This window comes from Parasteatoda tepidariorum, chromosome 1 (assembly GCF_982258835.1).
Source record: "Parasteatoda tepidariorum strain Cologne lab strain chromosome 1, Ptep-v5.0, whole genome shotgun sequence".
In the NCBI taxonomy this organism is placed as follows: Eukaryota; Metazoa; Arthropoda; class Arachnida; order Araneae; family Theridiidae; genus Parasteatoda; species Parasteatoda tepidariorum.
The window spans coordinates 128474335-128499805 of record NC_141755.1 but is presented as its reverse complement, the minus strand read 5'-3'; the positions used below and the strand labels follow the sequence as shown (position 1 = coordinate 128499805).

The 25471-nt window shown below is 33.2% G+C and overlaps 1 protein-coding gene and 1 pseudogene across 2 annotated transcripts in view; one reads left to right on the top strand and one right to left on the bottom strand.

Annotated features, from left to right (window-relative positions):
- Positions 1–13246, top strand: part of LOC147816924 (uncharacterized) — a 34084-nt gene extending 20838 nt beyond the window's left edge. Inside the window, exon 4 of the mRNA XM_087157445.1 lies at positions 11419–13246. Within this exon, the coding sequence (XP_087013571.1) occupies positions 11419–11477 (59 nt within the window). The 3' untranslated portion in view covers positions 11478–13246. The remainder of the gene's footprint in view (positions 1–11418) is intronic.
- Positions 13247–16813: 3567 nt separating this feature from the next.
- The window catches only part of LOC147816923 (phosphatidylinositol N-acetylglucosaminyltransferase subunit A-like), a 31826-nt pseudogene continuing 23168 nt past the window's right edge, over positions 16814–25471 (bottom strand). Inside the window, exons 10-12 of the transcript XR_015429505.1 lie at positions 24785–24968; positions 19795–19894; positions 16814–17011 (exon numbers count right to left, since the gene is read on the bottom strand). The product of XR_015429505.1 is annotated as a phosphatidylinositol N-acetylglucosaminyltransferase subunit A-like (transcript). The remainder of the gene's footprint in view (positions 17012–19794; positions 19895–24784; positions 24969–25471) is intronic.

Here is a 25471-nt window from a genome sequence, read left to right as displayed (position 1 = left end):
GCTATTAAATTATATGTGTATCAAAACAAACTAAAAAAATATTTATAGAAAAACAATTCGCGATCGCAACGAACTATAGGGGGCGTTGTTGTATGTGACGGATACCTGCGATTTCCATATGAACAGTAATTCAGTTACTCTAGAGGCGTCTTTAATGTCGCACGTAGCATTGCAACGTTCCTTCTTTATTGTGGCTAATTAAATATAAAAAAGAAAAATATTTGGTATTCTTTCTTATGCCAACGAAAACAAAGTGGTATCTCTTTTTATTAGAGAAGGAATATCCAAAACATATCGGAAAAATATTTGTACATTAACAGAAAAAAATATATATATTCTTATAAGAGTTAAAACCTAATGCAAGAGAAATAGTTTTACTAAATTTAATGATATAACATGAAAGGCCCATTTACACTTTACATTCTATAGTTTTAAGAATCATATTACTTCAAAAATTAAAATGAACAGAAAGTATACATAAACCTTATAATTTTATGAAATTTAATTTTGTAAAAAAAGTTTTCTGATAACAATTTTTATCAAAAAATTTCAAGTTTCAATAAAAAACATTATTTAGAAACTAAGAAACGTAAAATAAAGAATGCTGACGAAACAAAAACAAAAAAAAACAATTCTTTTTTGTCGCCATTTTTAGTGCTACGAAAACTCGTGTTTGGGATTTGCCAAAAACAAAACAAGATGCAATTTCATTTTTTCAGGAGGGAAATATTTTACCGAAAAAACGAAAATGTACCAATTCCCACAACATGAAACTTTATCTTGGTAAACATACGTTTTGGAAATGTTATTTCATTTGGAATCTTATTTATCAGAGTTCATATGGCGATATGATTGTTTCGAATCTATGCTAAACTCTATATCGGCTCATTTTCTACCGAAATCCGACTGACTACTTTGATTTTAAATAAAGTGTTTTATTTTATGATTTGTCGCAAAAATTTTAAGTGAAGATTGACGGCACTTAAAAACCGCCAAATCTGTAGCGTCGGTGGCGTTAATACGTAAGTACCGAATTTTTATTCCATACTTTTCTGAATAATATTACTTCAAACATTAGAATATACAAGAAGTATACATAAACACATAATGTTATATCATTTAATTTTTCAAAAAAAGTATTTTGATAACAATTTTTATCAAAAAATTATAAACTAAAAAACGGAAAATAAAGAATTCTTAGGATAAAAAACGATTTTAAGAATTCTTTACACTGAAATAAAAACTTTCATATTGTTTCTTTTCTTATTATTCTTATAGTTCTTAATCAGACGTAAAAAACCATTCTGTAGAGAACTATCATCATAAAATAAAATAAAATAAATATTTACAAGCAAATTTTTTATTATAAAAATCATAACACTCACCTGTTTTATAAATCCGCAGAATTCCAAATGAAATGTTCTTCGCTTGAAAATTTTATTTTCAAATAATATATGCATAGATTATCCCTTCATTACTTTTAGATAACATACCACACATCAAAATTTTATAAATGTTAGATCTCGATATGAATTTGAATAGGTAGCTTAAAAGCAGAATAGCTGAATTCTAGTTGAAATTATTCCTTAAAAACAAAAAAATAATTACCAAGAAAACGATACAAATTTATTAATAATCAGCACAAATGAATCTATTTCAAGTAGTTCGGATAATTCTTTATTGTTGTTTTACGAATAATATAGATACAGAAATATATACTATTCTCTAAAGAAGAACAATATTCTATAACTATATATTATACAGTTCTGTGCATATTCTGAATTCTTATTTATTCATTGGAATGACGAAAGCAATGCTGATTTCACTTTAATTTGTAATGAATTGAAGACAGAAAAAATTATTTTACCGTAATATACACAATCTGTAACAGCAAGTGATCGTGAAATTGGAAGTTATGTTGTTGGTAATATAAAGGTAAAAATTATTGAGAAATTGTTCTTCAAATGCTTGGCGTGTTCTGCTTCAATGTTTGGCATGTTCTGGTTAGTTTTTTCAAGAAGTTCTACCTTTTCCTTAGGGAAATTTTGCTTCTTATTTGCTGCTAATGAAATGGCGTCCGTCATTGCCAATGGCTTTGTGGGAACTAATGTCCGATATTTTCAGTCTCCCACTAGATGGCGTACTCGAGCGTTGCGATCGCGAATACTTTTATGACTTTTATTATTTTTATGCTAGTGAGAACAAAAACGATATGGAAGTGAATGAGGGAAAACTTGATCCTACCACGTGATTTCCCGGCCAATAAAAATGTATCGTTAAACGTTTAACGCAACTTTGTTGGAAGTCGCATAAGAAGTATAACTTCAAAACTTGTTTATCATTTAAAGTAATGTCAAAATATAAAACAAAACTACTTTTATGTACTTGCAAAATTTACTTCAGATTGGCGAATTTGGCGTAGAAAATCATACTTTTAATTCACGGTTAAAAACCTAACACATTTATGACATAAACTTCTTTAATGGTTAGAAACAGATTTATACTTCTTATAAAATAACTTTAAAATCAATACTCAATTAAAAACTCACCTGAATTAATATATAACAAATTAGATACACTGCTTCATCATATAAACTTCGTGGCCATATTGTTTTGACTTGTGCTATCCCATAACCCCATACGGTTGCTGCCACCTGATTGGTTGAATTGTGAAGTTGCTTCAACACTTTCGAAGAGACGTGAAAGAGTTGAACAGCAGTTGTTCCAACTCGGATAAGTATAGCACACCTATGTTTTCGGACCTGGTTGTCTTCGGAGTTGAAGTTGGGGTTGAGTTGAAGGTTGAATTGAACGAATTTTCGCTATGTGTGATATGGCCTTTACACAGCTGCCACGTCCGGTATCTTGCGTGCAACTTGAAAAAGAACCCCTTTCGCATAGTTGTTGATTCAGTCGTTGAAATATTCTTGCAACATGGACATGTTGGAAAACGATATCCGTGCAATCTTTGGAACTCCCCTTGCATTGTCGTACGTAGTTCCGTGCATGCAATGCATCTCCACCTTTTCCTGATTTGAGTAACGCATCCATCTGATCGGAGATCTACAGAGCAAATGAAAACAGTTACTGTCAACAGCCTTTTTATGGGGGTCGCTGGGAGGCACCCTCTAGCGCGTTGCGACTTGCGTAAGGACCATGGATTGTATGGTGATTTATGCTTACTAACATATGTACCATGCGTTTTTGGAACTGTAGAAGAGCGCATGATCGGGATTAATAAGAGCATGTAGTGCGGAACTTTGTTATACCAAATTCAAACAGCGCTTTGCAAACTTATCCAATAATGAACCCAATAAACTGTTTATTATACGTATATTTTTTAACTAGTGTCTTACTTTTATTATTCAAAGCAACAATTATATGCAGGGAGTGTCACAATTTCATTCAGTGCTTCGAAGATGATTAACAAACAAAATACTATCAATACATCTACAAATTTTACTTTCACTTGATAAAGGAACATTTTTTTTCTCTCCAAAAACGTTCAATATGAGAATCTTTGGTGATGCGGCAGAATTAAAATTCTTGCACACACTCGCTGCAAGATATCACGATCAATGGTGGCGGATGTGGTCCATGTTCGTAATTCTATGAAATCAATATAAAATCTTTGATGTAACCCCATAAAAAATATCTCAGGGATTTAAATTTGGAGATCAAACCAACTTTATTTCCAATTCCGGGCGGAATTGTGACACACCCTTCAATTCTGATTACATTATTTAGACTGCTTTTTTGGAGTTATGGTTCTACTAAAGTAACTATTTTTCTGATAGGGAAGAGTTGTGGCTTTAAATTAGCTGTATAATGACGTACACTATATGTCAGGTAAGAATATCCTTCTCATGATTTATCACTTTTGTAATCTACACATGTTTTTACCAAAAATTAAGTTTTCAAACTTTCACTTCTCAGTAAAGTTTCAGGCCCCGCAAGTGGACTGATCATTCAGCAGATCACCGTAGTCAGGCATCGCTGGCTGTGGTCAGTGTGCGGGTGGGTGACCACTTGGATCACCCTGCATAGGGACCCGAGGGTGTGCGGTATGGGTACTCGTTAAACTGTTCTACCGTGAAGTACTTGACTTCGCGCGCAGGTCGTTGGTTTGCCATCCCCTCTACAGAGGATCAAAATTCTGATGGTCGGAGCATCCTCAGGGATGCTTCTTAGACCCGTCGCCAATAGCCCATTGTGCAGCTCTAGTGCGACGTAAATGAACTATAATAACAACAGTAAAGTTTCAGAAACAACTTCACCAGTTCATCATTTTAGTTGCAGTAGAAATACTTTTATGCTTTTTTTCAAAAAGTATCACTCCTTTTTGTTAATACTACTACCAATTTCTTTTGTTGGCTTTTTTTCTCAAAACTGCGCATTTCAACTGAAATGAGACTTCTTTAAAGCTATTTCCGCGATAAAATTTAATTTTGATGAACAGTGCATAAAAGAAGAAAAACAAATCAGCCTGAATAGTTTTTATCTCATGATTGGATCTCCAAGTATTCGGTCTAGATCTTAATGGTTCGAGGGTTAAATAAGCTATTAATTAGCGCAGACGATATATAAAGTTACGAAATCAGACAAAAAAACGTACTTTCTCTGAATAAACGTACTTTTTCTGACCCTCAAAATGTAAGAAATAGCAGCAATCTGTAAAATATGGTTCCCAAAGTTTGGACCCTTTTATGTTAATTTTACCTTTTGCGTATTTCCCAATATCTCGAGAACTTTTTAAGCGAATTGAAAATATTTTGTGCATAATTATAAAATATATTTATCCGAAGATAATTTCATGCAAAAAATGACTTTTAATAATTATTTATCATGTTTTATTTTCTTTAATTATTAGGGAAAGAAAATTGAATAGTATGGTATTCTAATATCTGCGTCACTTCAAAGAATATCACTTTACTTTGATAAAACCAATTAAAGGAAGGAACGTTTTTTTTTAAAAAAATAAATAAATAAAAAGCAACACCTATATGCAAATGAGTTATGAGATGATAGCTAAGCTCTTCTCGCACACCTTGCCACGCAGTAGTCTGTGACATCTTATGGCAGTAGTGCTATGATCGCATTTATGTAGTGGTACCTCATTTGCTCGCATAAGATTGTAGCGTAAAGACGCTCTGAAACATCGTATCTTCTTTTTTGACATTTTTTTACCCACCTTTAGTATCGCCAGTCTTTATAGTCTAGTCAATGCAGCACGATGACGGGGAGTTGAAAGACACAAAGTGGGCCAATCACAGGCTACTTGGTTTTTATATCTTATATCCGTCTTTGAACAGCCGACCCAATTTTGGGTTTATGACTACTAACGTTCAACTCCGTAGCCTTGTAATTCTGAACCAATCTAGAAGACAAAGAAACTTCTGGATCAGTACCCCCACAGGAAGGATTTGTTATGGCAACATGGAGGATTTGGTGACTCAACAGATTTAGAGTGCAACAGTCACCATTGAAAACACGGGGAGTCTTCGGCCGGCGGGGTTAGAACCCACGACCTCTTGGACACGGGCTCAGTGTCCTACCAACAGCCTACTTGTTGAAAGAACCTCTAGGTTTCGAGAAAGTCCACAGAGAGAGGGGGAGAGGAGCAGCAGTTCGTCAGCCTGATCAAAGCGACAAAAGGGCAACAACGCTGTCTCAAGATTTTTATTAGCCAGTTCTAGCCAAAAGGGGTAGCCCCGTGAAAGCCTCGCAATCTGCATAATGCAGCAGAAATTTATTATTTTACGGATAACAGTCGACTAGAGGCTTAATACAGGTGCCCCGTATGCCAGGCTTCCTGAACCCAGCGTCCCGCTTACCGTGAACCACGAAAAAACCGTCTAGCATGGTTCCGGAAACGAAGGATGATTGAGAGTGGGTTTTCTTCAGCGATGTGTTGAGATTCAGCCTGGACACCTACTCGAGACGCATTCTCATCTAAAGAGATCCGGGGAGTCGATATTCGTCCTTTAACATTGTCGAAAAGGACCACTATGATCGAGGTGGTCTGATGGTCTGGGCAGGCATCATGATAGGCAAGCATACCGATCTTTATGTGTTCGATTGAGGTCCTCTGACAGGTCAGCCATACAGGAACGAAATCCTTGCACCCTATGTGATGCTTTTCCGCGGATCATGTGGACCGAATTTCAACCTCTTGTTCGATAACGCTTCCCCATACAGGGCTCAATTCCGGATGATTGCCTTTAATCGGGTAATATTCAACGATTGAATTACGACGTCCCCTGAACTGAATCCCATCGAACAGGTATGAAACACCCATGGATGCTTGATCGTAGCTTAAAGACCATCTCCAACGATCATTGGTGAGCTCAAGGGTGTCTTTTTGCAACAGTGGGTGTGGTTGCCATAGTGATTGATAACTACCCTGATAAACAGTATGAAACACCGATCTCGCCCAGAAACAATGTTTTCATGGGGCACATTAGGAACCATTATCCTCATAGAACAATCCCTGACGTCTTTAAACTACTAGAACATAGTTGCAGACCAAGTTCACCCATTCATGGCAACAGTTTTTCCTGCGGGGGATGGTGTTTACCAACTGGTTAATACACCATGTCATAAGGGTCGAATCGTGGAGGAACATTCCAGTGACTTTTAAGTCATGTCTTGGCCCCCAAATTCACCTGACCTCAATCCAATAGAGCATTTGTGATCCTACTTGGAAAACCAAATTCGTGCTGCCACGCTACCCCCTCGCAATGTGAGGGAATTGCAGGACCAGTTGGTGAGCGCTTGATACCAGATACCTCAGACTACCTATCAGCACCTTGTGGAATCTATGCTACGACGGGTGCTGGCAGTTTTGAGAGCTAAAGGTGGTCCTACATGTTATTAGCAGTGTGGTCATAATGTAATGGTTCTTCGGTGTATATTGCAAAATATAAAATTTGAACGAAATGGGTGGAATACTTCCCGAGAAATAGAATTACATTTCCAAAGAACTATTCAGGGAAGAAGGCTAACTTCCATAGACATAATGCAAACCGCTTTCCCAAAAGTGGGCACGAGACCTGAGTATAAAAGAAAAGGCAGCATTTAGGGGCACAGCCGGTGAAGACCTTCTTGAAACAGATTTGCGCCTGGTTCTTCCAACCATTGCTGAGACTGGGATTAAAAGGAATGTTCTCGATTAGCTTTAAAAGTTCACGAGATACAACGAAATACGCAAAGAGTAAAATTGACACATACGGGTCTAAAATTTCGACCGCAAAGAATTTGAATTAAGCGAAAAGGATTTATGTTTATTCATAAAGTGTACGTTTTTGTGTCCGATTCCGTAACTTAAAATATCGTTTACATGCATATTTTTGGTCAAATCATTGAGTCCAATACATCGAGATTTATTTAGAGTTATTACTGACATATCTCGCGTTCCTTACCAATAATAACGTTGAAAAACTTTATACCGATGACTGTTTTAATTTTCACCAATTCTGCGATGGATAATTGCGAATCGAAAGGTGAAAGAAGATAAAGGTTTTTGAAATGTTCATCAGTGAGCAATGAACGGTATGTGTTTTTAATGATGTTTATCAGCAATAGGTCGGCAACAAATATTCATAAACAGAAATTACAAAGAAAATATTTATAATAAATTTTTAAAAAAAACTTCTCATTTCTTGACATTATTCAACGTTGTCTATAGCGTGCTGAATAAAAATATAAAATCGAGCAAAAAGTTGCCAAATATGAAACACTACTGTTATGACTAAATATGCAAATTTATTTCCTTCTTGCAAATGTTGCCTAATTACTTTTCGTGACAATTTTATTTTTGTTTCGCATATTATTTAAATTATATCAAAATATAATGGGTATAATCATTGAAAAACAATTCTGAAAAAAGTAAAGTCGATACTGATTCCGTCATTGTCAGGCATGCTAAAAAGTGGTTTGCTCCAGTACAAGCAGCCAATCAGAGTTGTATAAAAGCAGATTTTGGTAGTTTTCACGCGCAATACAATGCCAAGGGGAACTCTTTAAACGTGAGGCAAACGAGATAGAAATTTAGGTTTTAAAGAAATTGGCTTGAGTGATTCTCAAGTTGACAGACAAATAGGAAGGGTCTAAGGCTACAATGAATAGTTACCTCAGAAATCCTGAAAGCTATGGCCGTAAACAGCGTACTTGGAAGGTAAGAAAGACGAAACTGGAAGCTTTGCCTGCCACGGAAAGATTTCATCCGCACAATAAGTAATGAAATGAAATTACCACGCAGCAGCCGCACGGTTAGAAAGTTTTTAAGTAATAATCCGTTCATTCAATTTAAAAATATTTAAAAAAAAAATTCCGTTTGTTAAATGACACAAAAATGTTCGTTTAGTATTTACAAAAAAGCACAGTACGAATTGGAGTGACGTGGACGTTTAATTTGGATGAATTAGATGGCTGACGAAAATTATATTTATACGAACCAAAATTAATTCCATTATATATCAGGATATATTGGGATATAATTTATTTCCTGTTGCTCCTCTTATAACATCGAAGACAGAGCCTTATAACAAGACAATGCCGTACTTCATATTCAACTAAAAACTGGATGAAAGCAAATGAGACTAAATCCCACTTCCCTTAACCATTTTTTTTAAATGCAAAAAATCTATATATTGTTTATTTCAGTAATAAATGCAAGGAACTAAAACAAAACATAGTACAAAAGTTCTAAGTTGAATTTTTTTTAATGTTTAAAACACATTTAATCTACCATCAGTTTACTATCTTCAGTTATCTCGGACAAATGAAAAAACTTAAATATTAGTCTTTGATGGGATAACACAAAGTGATACTTTCTAAACGACTGGCTTTCTATGTAAATTCACCAACCATCGTATGTACAATCGCACAAAAGATGTGTGCAGTTCCACACTCCAACAGCAAAACTTGTCAAACTTCCAAACCAATCACAGTAGATTATGGTTTTCTTGGGGCCGAGTTAAAACGGGATAAAATAAAACGTACCGACAAATTCTACTACTCCCGAGTTTTCTCGGGATAGTCAATATTTGCAATATATACGTACCCGAGTTTACTCGGGATGATCTGGGAAGCGGTTTAGTGGCCATCACGTAGCCCAGATCTGAATCCGGTAGAAAATCTTTGGACGATATTAGTAAGACACTTTTACAGATATGATCGACAATTCAAGAACAACTCGGATTCGATTTATGCTATCAAGATGCTTGGAAAAAAATATTGATACCAAAATTTTACGAACGCTATCTGGGTCCATGAATGTGAGATTGGAAAATGTAATCGAATACAAAGGGATCTCACGTTGGTTACTGATGTAATAATTGTACCGACTTTATACTTCTTACCAATTTACTTTGTTGAAATCTTAAAATGACAAAGTAATATGTAATGTATTTTGCTATTAATTTAATTTTGCTTTTGATTTCTTATATATCATAATCTTTGACTACATTATAAAATAAAAGGATAGAAGTACTACATTAAACGTGCTACTTTATAAGTACTACTTTATAAGTACTACTTTATTCATACGTTTTATCATTTTCATCAGTGACTTTATACTCAGAATTACTAAGCAAGCAATTTGTCTCACGTATTGTCCAGCCCTGCATAACCCATCAAAATATTTCTGTCTTCATTTTCGTCCATCATTCTAGACAGCTAAAATATTTTAAAATTACAAGTTTCACTTAATTTTTGAACTAGAAACCAAGGATCTGGATTTTAAATCCAAACGTTTGTAAGAACAAATCTTTAATCAAAATGAGAAAAACGGTTAAAACAGCGTTTTATTAGCTTTTAAAGAAACTGACAATTTTAAAACTGATATCGTAAGCCCATGTTTTCCTCCAAAAAACTTGTTAGGCGACAAGATTTAATTTTTTTCTCTTGGACACGATAAAGAAAGAGCCACTATGACCCAGGGGTAACGGCACTAAGCTGTGTTTGGGGAGAACCGGGGCTCGATCCCCAAAGTCTTCAGGTCCACCAGCTTCAAATCCATTTGTACCAGCTCGTCTTCAAAGTAAAGGCGGTCAATGCATGATGCTCTCATGATTATTTCCCTAGAACCTATTATGCTGTTGAGGGAATGTTTGTTTTTAACCTGCTTATAAGTAATTTTTGGCTAAAACATCTTATCAGCTTCAGTTAACTTTTGAACCAAATTAACGAATTTTGCTCGGAACTGTTAGTTGGTGTGAAATTTATCTAAATTTCGTTAGCCCACCCTTCAAAAAAACTTGCCTCATTCTATATTATGGCCGGCGTCAAATAGCGTTTGAGCTCTTGGATAAATGAAACCTTCGTGGAAAACGTTTTGAAGGAACTCACCTGCCTTTGTGTTACAGAGTGAGAAAAAACTCCCGCGGTTAACTGCTTTAAAACGTAGCCCTCGTTCACTCGCAAAAAAGTATTGTTAGATAATAAACTAAGCAAAAGTTAAGGCAAAAATAAGTTTAACTAATTTTTGACCTGGATAACAGAAGCTAGAATTTTGCCTCCAAGCGTTAGTCCGTTGCAGGAAATGATTATTCCTCTAGCCAAAAGATAAATAAAAATATATTAAGACTAAAGGAAATTTAAATTTTAATAAAAATTAAAAGCTTAAATCTTTCCTCCTAACATTCGCCCTACTGTAGAAGTTTTTTACCTACAATAGGCAACCTGACCCCAAAAATAATATTCAAAATAAATTTTTCTTAATTTTTAATAAATCTAAGCAATTTTCAAACAGTTTCAGATATTTAATCGGATTTGTTAGTCTAATAAAAAAAATTGTTTGCTCGCTTTGCCATTTCCTTAGCTGGATCGCTGAAAAAAAGTTACGACCAAAACATAACTTCGAGAATTTTTAACTATAAAACCAAAAGTATGAATTTCACCGCCATTTGTTGACCCATTCTGGGAAATTAAAAACTCATCAAAAATGTTAGTTAGCTAACCCTCTAAAACATTTCGTGATTAGGACAAAGGTTAGCCCATTTTTGACCTACAAACTGAAATTTTTAATTTGGTTCCAAGCATTAATGTATAGTACGATACCGTTAGCACATATGCAAGAATGAACTTTGTCTTGAAACGTTTTAGTTGATATGATCTAGTAATCACTATTTTGCCTCAAAATGTCATCCCCTCAACCAACAACTTTTATTACTTTAACCTTAAATAAAACGCAATGGATAAAACAAGTCTTGCATAATTTTTGACAATAAAACCACAAGTTTTAATTTAGCCTTCAAATGATAGAGAGAATAGTTTGAACAACAAAGTCAGTCGTTGCTCATTTTCAGATATTACAGTAAGTTGTTGGAGAGAAATGTTGTTTTGACAGTAGTTATGATTTTTATAATTGTAATAACATGCTATGAAAAGACATTAAAAATGTACTTCTTGTTTCAGGATCTGTAGATACATGTGAATACGACGAATTTCAAACATTATATGTAGCCGCTTCGTAAACTGGCTAATGCAGTTTGTGCTGCAGATCATCAAATTGCGGAGATTAGTGTGGTGGGGTGCCTTTTCATAGATGAAGGTTGACATGGTTGATAACTACTACCGCCACATTGGTGACCCGGACGTGATGTGAAAATGCCTACCTTGATAGAAACTCCCACTTTGATATGAACACCCCTATCTTGACAGAAACTCCCACCTTGAATTGAACACGCCTACTTTAATGGATGGTCCACATTGAACATCTGACTTGCAACTTGTGACTGCGGCATTTTTCACCTCTTCACGCTATTGCTACTCAGTCTCAATTACACACACAACGTCGGCCTGTATACACTCGACTGCTAATAGCAGCAACCATGACCGTGAATTTAATACAGCTTTCCCGGCTTCTCACAAAACAGCAATGAGTGAAGTATTGGTATGCGTTCATCAAATTCTATCAGATATAATTCTGGTGGGGGAATACTGTAGCGTATCCACCGCTACAAAAATACAATTCTAATTCACTAGTATATAAGACTTGTTAACTCGATTCTATGATGGGGTACCTTTTTCATAGAAGACGGTTGACAATGCCCCATACCCACCTCCTCATTTTCATAGACCCCGACGTGGGGAGAGATTCATTGGAGTCAAGCTTGACTGAAAGTATAAACATTTTGAAAATTACATCTTGTGCAATTTTTTCTAGAATTTCCGTCCAGTTTTGTAAGTATTTGATTCAACAATTGCCGTCCATCTGAATATAAGTGTCAGTAAGTTCAGAATGGAGGGCGAAACTCAGGCAAGATCTGAGCGAACATTCGAACAGTTGTCTGTGTTGTGAAACCTGCGATGAAAATTCAAACCAACCTCTAATTCAGCGTAGACAAGGTTGCCAAACCTACCGGAGTGCAATTTACTACTATCAGTGAAAAATACAAGGTCCTGAGATGAGGTGTATGGTTCAGACTTAAGGTCTTACTGATACAATGAATCATCTTTAATTGTTAAATATTAAGTATCACTGCAGTGAAAGTAAATGGAAAAACTAGCATATATCTGTTTCATTCGCCAACCAAATCTCCTCCTTTACTAATTCTAGACTTAACACCGAGAGAATATTAAATTTAATCTGATCCGACAAAAATTGAGGGTATATCAGATGAACGAATGACTAGAAAAGCAGCTATTAATACTTTTTTACCTCTGAACTATACAGATTAATAACAGAAGGGCAGAGCAGGTGGAGACTGGTAACCTCAAAAATTTGACAGTGCTGCAGAGGGTTCGAGACTAGAAAGACGTCACAACTTTGAAAAACGTAAAATAATCGCAGAGTAACATTGAGGGAAATCGCAAGCGGAGTGGAAAGGGCAACATCAGTTAAATCTTTACGTCAGATGTTTTACAGGGAGAGATGAAAGATTCTTGGTGAAACCTTGTACCCCTCATATCTTCATCATCATCGCCAAGGATATAGAAGAAAAGAACAAATTAGTAGAAAGACTCATGGAAGTGAGAACAAATGGAGAAGTGAGGACAATGTAGAACCTTGTCAAGACATCTTCTAAAATATACTTTTAGAAATTTTTTTTTTTTGCAGTCTAATATAGTGTATATTTTTAATGCGATACAAAAAACATGCTGTATATGTGTTTAACATTAATCATATATGATTGCTCAAAATATTCTTAAGTATATGGATTCAACTGATCTTATATTTATATTGTATTTAATACGAATATGGCTAAGCCACTGATGTAATTAAATAACTATTTCGTGTGTGTGTCATATTTACAACTTAAGAATAACATTTTAGCTGAGCAGAAGATTGATCAAGTTAGACATATTTAGTTAATTTAGATTCTAGTGCAAAATTTACTTCGGATAAAATTTGAAAAATATTTTCGCTAAAAAAGGATGGTAGCTTAAGGAGGAAGATATACAGTTTCAGAAATCTTATGTTGAAAACTTAAAAATTTCAACTTGATTCCATAAATTCTCAATTTTTAAGGTAAATAGAAAATACAAAGTAAATAAATTATTCAATCGCATGCTGAATTTTCTCTCAGCAAATAAATTTAATATTTCAAATAAAATTAATAATTGAGTATAGGGATTGACTGCCGTACCCTGAAAACTGCAGCTCGTTCAGCCAGGTTACTTTCTGTTGAAATCTATTTTTTAGACGGAATTGTAAAAGTAAGCTACAACTAAATAAGTTTACAAATTCTGTATATGCTAAAAACAAATAAGTTCAAATTTTTAATTATAAGTAAATTAATTACCCCGTTATCTCATTTATTTTAATATGTAGCACCGAAACCAAAATTTAACTCGCGGACTGTCAAAGCAACTGAGTTCCTCAATATTGATTATGCTAGTAGGTTAGGCTACCGATATAAATATTAAGGTTTCAAGTATTGAGAAAATGAGAGTATAGATGAGTGATATTGGAGTACACAAACATAACTCGATTATAAAAACTCTTCAATGTTTAACGGGCTAGAGAACCATTCTTGATAAAGAAAAAATTTAAAAAAAGAGTGAGTTCAGAAAATAATTTAATGATAATAGATTAAAGTACAGAATCAAATTAGTAAGTACGAGTCTGGTAATGTAAAATGGCAAAATTATAACATGGTCAAGTTCATAGAGTAAAGTAGTGGATTTTAACACAGAATAGAAGTACAGAAGTAAATTAAATAGGTTTTACTATTGACTAGTTTTTCGACTAGTTTATAAACGCGACTAGTTTTGCTGAAATAATTACTGATAGAAACATAGATTTCAAAGCAAATGGGGCTGATAAGAGGTAAATAGCGAGTTTGAATGAAGGATAACAAATTGATTTACTAACTGATTACTGATCAAATAATACCAAGTTCGTGTACCGATAGAAAAATAGTGGGATCAAGTATTGGTCAAAAGAGAGTGGGCGTGCTACCGCTCACCGCTAAGCAGCTCTAAAAAATAAGTCTTCTGACTCGAACCGACTAACCTTGTATAGGTTCTTGAATCAGATATAATTTGGTAATTTTTAAAATCCAATGTTAATATTATAAGTTATCTAACTTCTAACCTTTCTATTTCAAAAAACATCCAAAATAATTATTTGAATTTTCCAATGCTTTTCTCCATCCTCAGGGATGTTTCCCAGACCGTCGCCACTAGCCCATTGTACAGTTCTAGTGCGGCGTAAATATACCAATGCAAACGTAAATGAAACAATGCTTTTCCCCTTTTTCATGGCAATCCTTTGACCACACTGCTTGAACTCACTAAATTATATCGGTTACCACTAACATTAAAACTTTTGTTGAAATCACTCTCTTCTGAACAATGCTCGAATCAAACCAAATTTTATTTTACACGAACCCACAATGCTTCTATCGGTAGTCACACCTGCAATTTCAGTTTTCGAAACCAATTTCTCCATTTTAATACTCTAACCTATAAACTTTACTTCAGAACCCGAACCTACTATCATTTGAATCTGTGAGTTCAAGTATTGATTTATTTTTTAAAACTGACTAAATTATAGGGTATAAATGGGTTCGAGTATTGATAAAAACAGAGTAGGTTCAAATGATAACACATTCGAGTATCGATTAAAAGAGAGTTATGAAAATTGATAAAATTAGAGCAGGTTAAAATACCAATAAGTTATGGTTTCATACCCTCATTTTCTATAAATATTTATTTCTTCAATACTGGAGGGAAACATTTTTTTTTATGATGCAATGTGTTTTCTTGATAGAATTCGATTAAAAGGGAAATCAAACGAAAACATATTTCAAACATGACATTTAAATTAAAAAAGCACACATTAAATAAAATAAATCTAAAATATCTTAATATCTAAAATATCTTAACCATTAACATAAAAGTTCAAATAATAACATGAGCAATTTGGATGTATTTTGAAATCTGTAAACACATCTAAAATTAAAGCAAATTTAATTTTAAAAAATTTCGCTATTTTTTTTTCCACAAAGCCTAAGTATTTTAGATCTGATATACAAAAAAAAATTATACTATTATTTGTATTTAACACTCGAATTTATCAGACGCTATATTCCATTACATAATAACTATATGTGCACTACAGCAACTATTGCACACTACATATATCACAAAATTACCTCATTAGTTGAGAATCTTAATAACAATTTTTACAATAAGGCTTATTGTAATTACGATTTTATAAAGACTTCATGAAAATGCTCTACGAGTACCATCTTTCTCTGCATTACTCCCCATCTCATCTGTTTAAGTAGAGGCTAGGAAAAACTTATAGGGTGGTGTAAGATGGTGTCCTGTCTCCCTTTTTTAAAAAGGTGACAGGGAAGTCATATGAGGAGCAGGCATCGAAGAATTCTATTTTTTTCCCCCATATATTCCTTATCAACTTTGGCATAATTTGTGAGTTAAGTAGTAAGATAATAGTGAAAGAAAAGAAGAGAGAAAGGACAGCACAAAACAGGTGTAACATAAACATGTAACAACACGAGCAAACAGTTCACTTTTTTTTTTGTCCTATGCCTGTTTCGGCAGTGGGGGTGCGATCTATGGACAGGAATTCGACTTCTGCCACGCCAACAGTTCACTTCATCAGTCTGTTAATAATTTTTTTTATTTAGGTTAACAAAATAATTAATTAGTGGTTAGTAATTTGTTAAAGTTAGTATTAGTAAGCTGATGTAAAAATAAGCTGCGAAGGAGGGGCCAACCCATTAAGCAGGTGTGAATAATAAAGGTATAAAATCTTATTTGCTGGATCTCTACCTATGGCCACACTTCACATGCTCTCTGCATTAGAGAGTGGAGACTGGAAAATATAAGTTAATTTCTATCTTGATTTTCAAATAAATTAAAAACTTTTAAGTTAAAAAACTACACTAGACATAGTTCTAAAAGAAAGAGGCCTGGAAGAGATAGTTTTGACAGTTATACAAAAAATATTAAGAAAGGGGAAAATATTGTAGTTCATTCCTATACAACTGTCAAGAGGAAAGCGGGGAGGATTAAGAAATGAACCTGTCCCCTCCCAGATGGCTTTTTCGAGCGTTGCGATCGAGAATAACTGGATGCAATGATAATTAAAATTTCTAATAGGCCCACACAAAATATTTACAGATTTTAGGGTATTTTGACAAATTTAAATCTCCAGAAATTTTCTGAAAATAAATTGCCTATTATCTTAGAAATCAGTTGCAAATAAATCTCAAGGTGCAAAAGTAAAAAAAAAATTGACAAAATATAAGAGTAATATCTCAAATGGGCATGCTTATATTATACTTAACAAGGAATCAAAATTATTAAAAGTTTTTTTTAAAAAAAAGACAAGCAGTTTAAACCTTTAATTTTTATTCCTTTTTTTTTACAAATACATTCAATGAAATAGTTTAACAGTATCAATAAGTTTTAACATAAAATATATTACAAAAATTCATATCTATAAAATGTTGTTTTGCTGATGAGCCTGTAGACACACAAGTGTTTATACAGCAACATCAGATCAGATTAACTGATAAGCTGTATCAATTGTCTGAAAAATTTAAAAACAAAATCAGTTATGGCATAACATTACAAATAAAATATAAAAAAACAGTTTGCCAGTGAGCTTTTTAATCTGGACACAGCTCAAAAAGTATGTTTAAACATAATGGAAGTAGGTCTAAATGCATATTTAAGAAAATGGGCTCAGCTAAAAATACCCAGTGGAAGACAGATCATTGGTTATAGAGACGCTTACGGTGGAATGTTTTCGTGGTTTTCCTTTCCATGTAATGTAAAATATAAGGATATATTTCGTGATTATTAAAACAGAACCAATACTAATAAATACTTATACTTTAGAACGGCCCCTCGAAAAGAATATCTACTTGGAGAAAATTATTTAATAATGGTAAATTTTTAAAACGGAATTAAATGCTATGTCCATCTTCTTAAACATGCACCCTGAGCTGTGTTCAGAATAAAAAATTCACCACCGATTTTTATCCCCACCAGATGGTGAGTACTAAACAGATTCAGGGGTTAGCCAATTCAAACAACTAACATACAATATATTATCCCTTACATACTGATACAACTGAATAACAGTAACTTGATATATTTATCATATACCTATAAATCTTAATTTAGAAATTCATTGAAAGAAAGATCGATGAAGAAAAATTTTGTAAAATTTTTTTAATTTTCTGTTATTAAATATGGTTTTATTAAAAACTTTTTGATCGTCTAAAGTGCAGATTTCCGAATGACTTAATATTTAAAATAAAACAGCAATTGATTCAAATTGACCACCACTAAGTAACAAATTTTTCTTTCAAAATTAAATGAATCCAATGATGAATACATAAAAATTAGTATTAATATTGCATCTAATAATTTCGCGACTGGGTAATATTAAATAAAAAAAATATTATACAATAGGGGGGAAGCTCTTGACTATCTGGTTTAATGTGGCGGAAGGGTTAGCCAGGTAACAAAATAGCCAGATAGGACAAAAATGACCTTTCTACTATCTCCCCCATGCAATTAGAAACATTTTTTAAGATTAATGATTTGTGCAAAAACCTCAATATCTATTAATAAACCATATAAATGTAAAGAGTCAAAATATAAGAGCTTGGGCATTCCTCTTTTTTTTTCCCGCCTACCACGACAAGTTTTACAAACAACCAGATAGTCATGTGCCTTTGTTACATTAGAAATTGAATTATTTCTCTTAAGTACTCTTAAAAGTTAGTTAACATAAATTTTTTTCAATTTGATAAATTAAATATAACAAATGATGAAAAATTTCCTTCAAAATAGGTAAATTTCAAGCAGAAACTACAGGGTGTTCTGTTATGACTGCCCTCTATGTATATTTTTAGAATCCTTGATCAAAATGAAGAGAAAAAAGTACACACATACATAAGTGGTCGCAAATTAATATTTACACAAGAAGGGAATAAAAAACGTTTTAGAAATAATTATTGATGAAAGAGGGTGTACAAAACTAAAACATAAAAGCTTGCTTGATTGCTAAAGAAAACAGACTATTATTCAAAACACCTTCAACCGGCAATTAAACATGTTTTAATGCTATGTACATCCTCAGTAGTAATTTATAATGATTCCAAAAACATTTTTTCTCTGGCTAAATATTAGTTCACAACATTTGTATTTTTTGTTTGTCTGTTGGAACCATTAAAAACAATAAGAAGGTCAGAACTGAAATTTCGAATCATACTAATTGGGTATGTAATTCACATTTTCAAGAATTAAAGTAGTCCTGGAAAAATAAAAAGCTATGACAGATAAGTACAAAGCACAACATAAAAACATTGCTCAAAATAGCTTTTGTTCAAATGATAGGATTTTCACAAACTAAGTCGAAATTTCTTGGTTTAAAAAGGTGGCCTTAAATATACTGCTTAATTATTGCTAACTATTGAATAATTATTCATCAGGATGCGTAGCCAAATCTTTCAAGAAAAATTAAGCACTTTTTAAGCATTCAAGAAATATTTTTAAGTATTATATACATTAACAAAATGCAAAATACTTTACATGATCATGATAAAATAACCAGTTTCTGACAAAGAACTCTTTTCTTGATTATTTTAGCCATTATAAAAAGATCAAGAGATTTTCGGTTTGATATCAGAGGGTGAAAAAGGAAGCCTGAAATTGAGAATATCTTGCTAAATGCAGCAGAGTCAATAACTGATTGCTAATGCTTACAATTGTAGGGTCACAAAATCTCCATGTTCCCACAACAAAAATTATACATCTGGGGGTACTGGATTGGAGACTGTACGAAATTATGATCTGTGAATGTAGGAATGGATCCGCCCTATAAACAGGTGCGTCCTATGGGTGCGGCAAAAGTCGAATTATTTGCCATAGATGGCACCATTGGAAAACAAGAACAATGCACCCCCAGTGCCTTAATTACCTACAATAAAAACATCTGGTTTATATAGGTTTAATTTAGGAACTTTACAGGTTTTTGTAAGAAAAAAATTAAACTTTCCTTGACTATTCACTGCTTTTTAGAGTCAAAATAAAATTTTCTGACAATTCCAGGTTTTCCCTGACCCATGGGAACCGTGATATAAGACCTAAGAAAGAGAATTGCTGGACCTGGCTTAACCTTGGAAAAGAGGTTTGACAATTTTAGCCATATTATTTAATAAAGATTAATTTTCAAGTGGGTCAAAAATGTAACATATTAAATCTTTCAAAATTTAATATGTTATATGAAAAAGAAAGTTTGAAAATTAAAAGCATTTTTGAAAATTTTATATGTGGAGGACCCAAGAGTTGTTTACTTACATCTTCTGGTATATACCATGAGAGGAAGAGATATACTAAATGTTCTATGGCTTGTAGAAGCATAAAGAAAGCTCCAGCTACATATCCTTGAAGCCAAAATCTGTCAAAGGAAAGACATGACTCATTAGTTTAGACATGAAAATAACCCCTCATCACATGGCGAGTCAACAAAAAAAGTGGCTACTTCAATTAAATAAACAACCGGTCACTTTTTCCAGTCTTTTTTCTTTTGAAAATTGTGATAAAAGTACATCAATGCAGAAAGAAGGTTCTTTAAAGTTAGTATGTTCAACTAAATATTGTCACATATTTATAATACAGTCAAACCTCGTTAATTCGACACTCTCGGGACCTCTGAAAAACTGACGAATTAAGCGGAGTGACGAATAAACCGGAGTTGCATTGTTTTTCAAAAAATTGGAAAAATACCCATAAATTAACAATTATTACATACAGCAGTAAAATTTCAATTTCTTAAAATAAAAATAATAGAAAACGTTGAAGAATTTGCATTAAAACAATTCAATTAAAACATAGCATCAGTAGAAAGACAAACAGTATGGTTTACGTAACTTACTTTTATTTATTTAGGAATGAAAAAACCATCAATACGGGTTTGTTTGGTATGGGGATTACTTAGCATAATTCTTTTTTCGAGCTTGTACACAGAGTTCAAATCTTCCTCAGTGCTTGTACACAGAGTTCAAATCTTCCTTGAAGAAAAATATTTTCTTAGAACTTCAATGCACTGAAGAGCTTCATTTTTGGAAGGAGGAACTTCCACCTCATCCTCGCTTTCACTCTCTTCAGATGCTGGAACATGTCTTTCGCGGATTTCGTTCGCGATTTCCGAAACGGTCAGTTCTGGAGATGTCACGAGATTTTGGTCAATTCCAAGGTATGTTTCTTCATCCATCACATCTTTGTTGCGTTCTTTCAATTGCCTGAGCAATTCAGATAAAGGGACGTTATCATCTTCATCATCATTAACATCTTCTGACGAGCTTGGACTTTAAACAAATCCAGCATGCCTGAAGCAGTTTTTGATGGTTTTATCGGTCACATCAGCCCAACTCCTGTGGATGTATTTAATGCCATCTAAGAGATTTAGTTTCCATTCTCTGCCTTCATCAATGGCTTTAATCCAGTCTCTTACAAGATGTTTCCGATAGTGTCTCTTGAAGCTGGAAATGATTCCTTGATCAAGGGGCTGTAAAACTGAAGTGGCATTGGGCGGCATGTAAACTAACTCCACTGATTGAAGGTTTCTTACCTCAGTATGCGCTGTACAATTGTCCACAACAAACGCCACTTTACGATTTTTTGCATGGAATTTTTTGTCAAACTCTTTCAGAGTTTTTTCCCAAACATTGGAGGTCATCCAAGACTTTGAGTTTGCTTCATATGATACACTCAAAGTCTTCACATTTTTGAAGCACCTTGGTTTTGCACTTTTGCCTATGACCAGAGGCTTAAGTTATTCGGAACCATCCATGTTTGCTCCTAACAGAACGGTAACTCGTTGTTTGCTTTTCTTCCCACCTGCGCAATCCTCTGATTGAAAAGTCAAAGTCTTGTCAGGCACAAGTCGAAAAAAGAGACCTGTCTCATCAAGGTTGAATACATCACAAGGGTTATAGCGCTGGAGAACATCTTTTAAGAGACCATTTTTCCATTCTTCAACTGGACGCATATCAACGGCCGCTGCTTCTCCGCACATCTTTTTGAAGGAAAGTCCATGTCTCTCTTTGAACCGTTCAAACCAGCCGTTGCTCGCCGAGAACTCCGAAACACCCAGTTCATTTGCAAATTGCAAAGCTTTCTCTTTCAGGATAAGTCCTGAAATTGGAATGTTTTGGGCTCGGGCCATTCTAAACCATTTAACAAGAGCATTTTCAACGTCTTCGAAGGTCGAAACACGCATTCTCTTTCTCTTCTCGCCATCCTGAACACGTAAAGAACTTTCAATTTTATCTTTTAAGGACAAAATGGCAATGAACGTTGTGCGAGGGACTCCTTTCCGTTTTGCAAAAGCAGCCTTAGACATTCCAGATTGCTCAAATTCTCTTATCATTTGGAGCTTTTCATCCAACGTCCAAGATTTGTATCCAAGTTTACTCGCCATGGCACTGAACTAAAGACTAGCGAGACTCGATACACCACCGCACTGCTACGCCCTACTAAGTTTTACAGGAGAGAGAAGAAAAGGCGCGCACTCCAACATGCTCGTTTTCTGCCACCTGTTTTCCCGCCCCCGCCGTTACCCCCTCGTAAGGTCAGAGATAAGGAGCATTATTGCAACCCTTTCTGCAAGACGTGATGGAAGGAGGGGTGAGACAAAAGGGCAGGGGAAAAACGCTTCTTGTGTCCGAATTCCATTACCCCCTCGTAAGGTCAGAGATAAGAAGCAGCAACTCTTTCAGCAAGAGGTCGTGGAAGGAGGGGTGAGACAAAAGGGCAGGGGAAAACGCTTCCAGTGTCCGAATTCCAAGAACCAGTTGCCTAGTGCGAATGGCAAAATTAGCCAAGTGGAAATTTCCTCAAAAGTTGACTGGAGAAAAGCAATTTCCCAGTGAAAACATTCTTTAAAGTGTCATTTTATCCGGAGTTCATAATTTCTCCATGACGTATTAAACGGAGTTTGTTAACACTAAATCCAATGCAAATCAATCGGGACTTGAAAAAAAGCGTCGAAATAACCGGAGTGACGAATTAAGCGAGTGTCAAATTATCGAGGTCCGACTGTATTTTTATTGCTTAATTAACTTTTTATAGCCCTAGATTGTTTCGAATACAGATTTTATTAAAAATTCAACTTAATCCAATAAAAAAAGTTGGCAAAGTGGCTATTAAATGGAAAAAACTACTTGGTATTGGTCACAAACTCATTATGTTTGAGGAAAAGTCTACCAAATACTGGAAAGAAGTTAAATAAGTGGCCATGATAGGTATGTAGACACCTAAAGGCACATCCATTTGAAGTGTATGAACAAATTAAAAGATTTATTCATACACTTCTAAAGTGTCTTTTTTAGCGTAACATGATATGAGCAACTACACATAAATAGAAATAAAAAAGACTAAAATAGAGATTTAAAAAAATAGAGTTAAAATAGAAATAAAAAAAGTATAATAGTGTGCTACAGTTTCTGACATAATTCATGTTGAGTACAATAGTTAGTTAGAAAGAAGTTAAATAATGGTAGGTATGTAGACACCTAAAGGCACATCCATTTGAAATGTAGGAATAAATCAAAAGATTTAAAATAGCAAAGAAACGCTTCTCAATAGCTTTTGTACGAAGGAAGATATGGTGGCCGCATATATTTGCTTTATTAACGTAAATATCTGACAGACGTAAATTAAAACATATTCCTTTATGCCGTTTAATTTATTAAACATATAATTTTATTTATTTAAACAGCATAAAAATGTATTTCCCTCAACAACAAAATTTTTTTTACTATAGCGGATGGCTAACAATTTTGAACAAATTATAAACATACAATTTATTTTATTTTTAATATTAGCATGTTGACAGCAACTGGGAGACTAGCCGTAAAAGCCGATTTCTTGTATCATGACATGCTGATTACATTAAGCTTTTATCTTTCCTTTTTTTTTTAAATAGATTATATGCTTTTCTTCTTTTGTATTTAGAGTCAGTATTAATTAGCATAAAAGATGAAAGGTTAGTATAAAATGAAGTTAGTAAAAAAGGATAGTATAAAATAGGGTACAGAGAGGGCAATTTTAGACTTTTGTCCTGCTCTCTCGATAGAAAAGGTTTTGCTTTTACGACTTCCGCAGCTGGTACCCCCTGAAGACGTCAGCTTTGGTTGTCATATTTATCCAATTTATTTCATTGTTTTGTTTCAATTTTGTTTTTTTTTTGGATTCACTGCTGCTAAGCGCGTTTTTTTATTGGAAGTATTATTGTTTTTGATTGATTTAAAATTTTGAATTCTTTACTTAATATATAAAAGGTGAGTTTTTTTTTTTCTTTGGGTATATATGAGAATATTTCATACTTTAAAAATTCGAAATATTAAATGCTATGAATTTAGTAAGATATCTCATTTCAAGCTACAAATAATTATTTATTAATTTTAAGACCAACAAGATATTTTCTTCTTTGATGTTAATAATTAATGTTTGTAAATTTTAAATGCTATGAATAAGATTTTTCCTTATTTTATATCACTAATTAAGATCTGTCGATTTAGAATGTTATTAACTTAGTAAAATATTTTCTTGTGTTATGTGTTTAATGTGTGTTTTTTTTTTCTATGCACAATTTATAAAATTATTAATAGGGTTGATGTAGAAAATACATAAAAACAATAATCAATGTTGTCCTTTCCGATACAAGTGAGTATTATTTACATACACTTAAGCTTAAACAAACACTATGTCTTTTGTTTAAATAATCTAAAAAAGACATAACTTTAAACCATTCAAAACCTGATTATCCTTTCAATAATTCAACTTCAAAAAATATTATTTAAATCATTAAATCCAGTCTTTTATTTATTTCTTTAAACCTTTCTACATGAATAAGGCATAAAAAATGTATTTTTTTATGTCCTACAGATGTAAAAAGGATTTTAAAAAGTTGATCACTTTTGACCTTTCTGATTTTTAATTACATAAATGTAAGCTTTCACAATGTGCATGCATAAATTACGTTTTTTAAAATAATCTAATAAAGATTAAATAAATTAAATAAATAAAGATTTTATAAATGTGAATTTAAAAAGCATAATATTCATTCAATAATTCTACTTAAATTAATTTAAATAATATCTCCAAATTCACTTTTTTATTTATTAAAGAATATTTTTTTTCTTTAATCAAACAGGGCCAATTTTTAAAAAATAAGAATAAAGTAAATGTGATATAAAATAAAATGTTTAGGAATTCATTCTCGATGCTTCACAAAAAGTAAAAAGTTAGTTTTGATTAAAAAACATAATATTTTGAGTCTTACTTTTTCAATCGACAAGAGAGGGTATTAACCGGCTCATTGGTAACTTGATGGTAAACCTTTTCGACCCTCAAAGCAACATCATCCCACTTATACATTTTTGATAGTTTTTTATAGGCAACATCTTTAGGGACTACTTTATTGTTCATCCTAGCATCCATAGCTTACTCCAAACCTTTTATCAAACCTGTTCAAAGGAACATGACATTCAAATAATGTATATTTCTTTTTAAATAAAAATATGGATAATGAATGCTAGTTTAATTATTTAATATAGACAAGTCACAGACTCTTGATTATGATCCAGTAGCGACAAATATTTATCATAAATTTTTTGGCAAAACAGTCATAAAATATTTTTTGTGTACATATTATTTTTTTCATCTTTTATTTATTTGCATTCAACATTTTTAATAACATTTCAGGGAACCAACAAACACATCTGACTTTAATCAAATTTACAGTGCAAGTATAAATTTATTATAACAGGAATAAAATTATAAATTCCAGTAACAGGAATATAAATTCCTGTTGTAATTGATTTATCATTGCAGAATTGTAAAATTAATATTATTAATGTTTTAGTTTAGTCAAATCGATACATATAAATTATGTTAAACAGCACTTTTACTACAAGGCGCAAGAAAAAAATTTGCTAAAATAACTTTCAATATAACTTAATGAAAAATA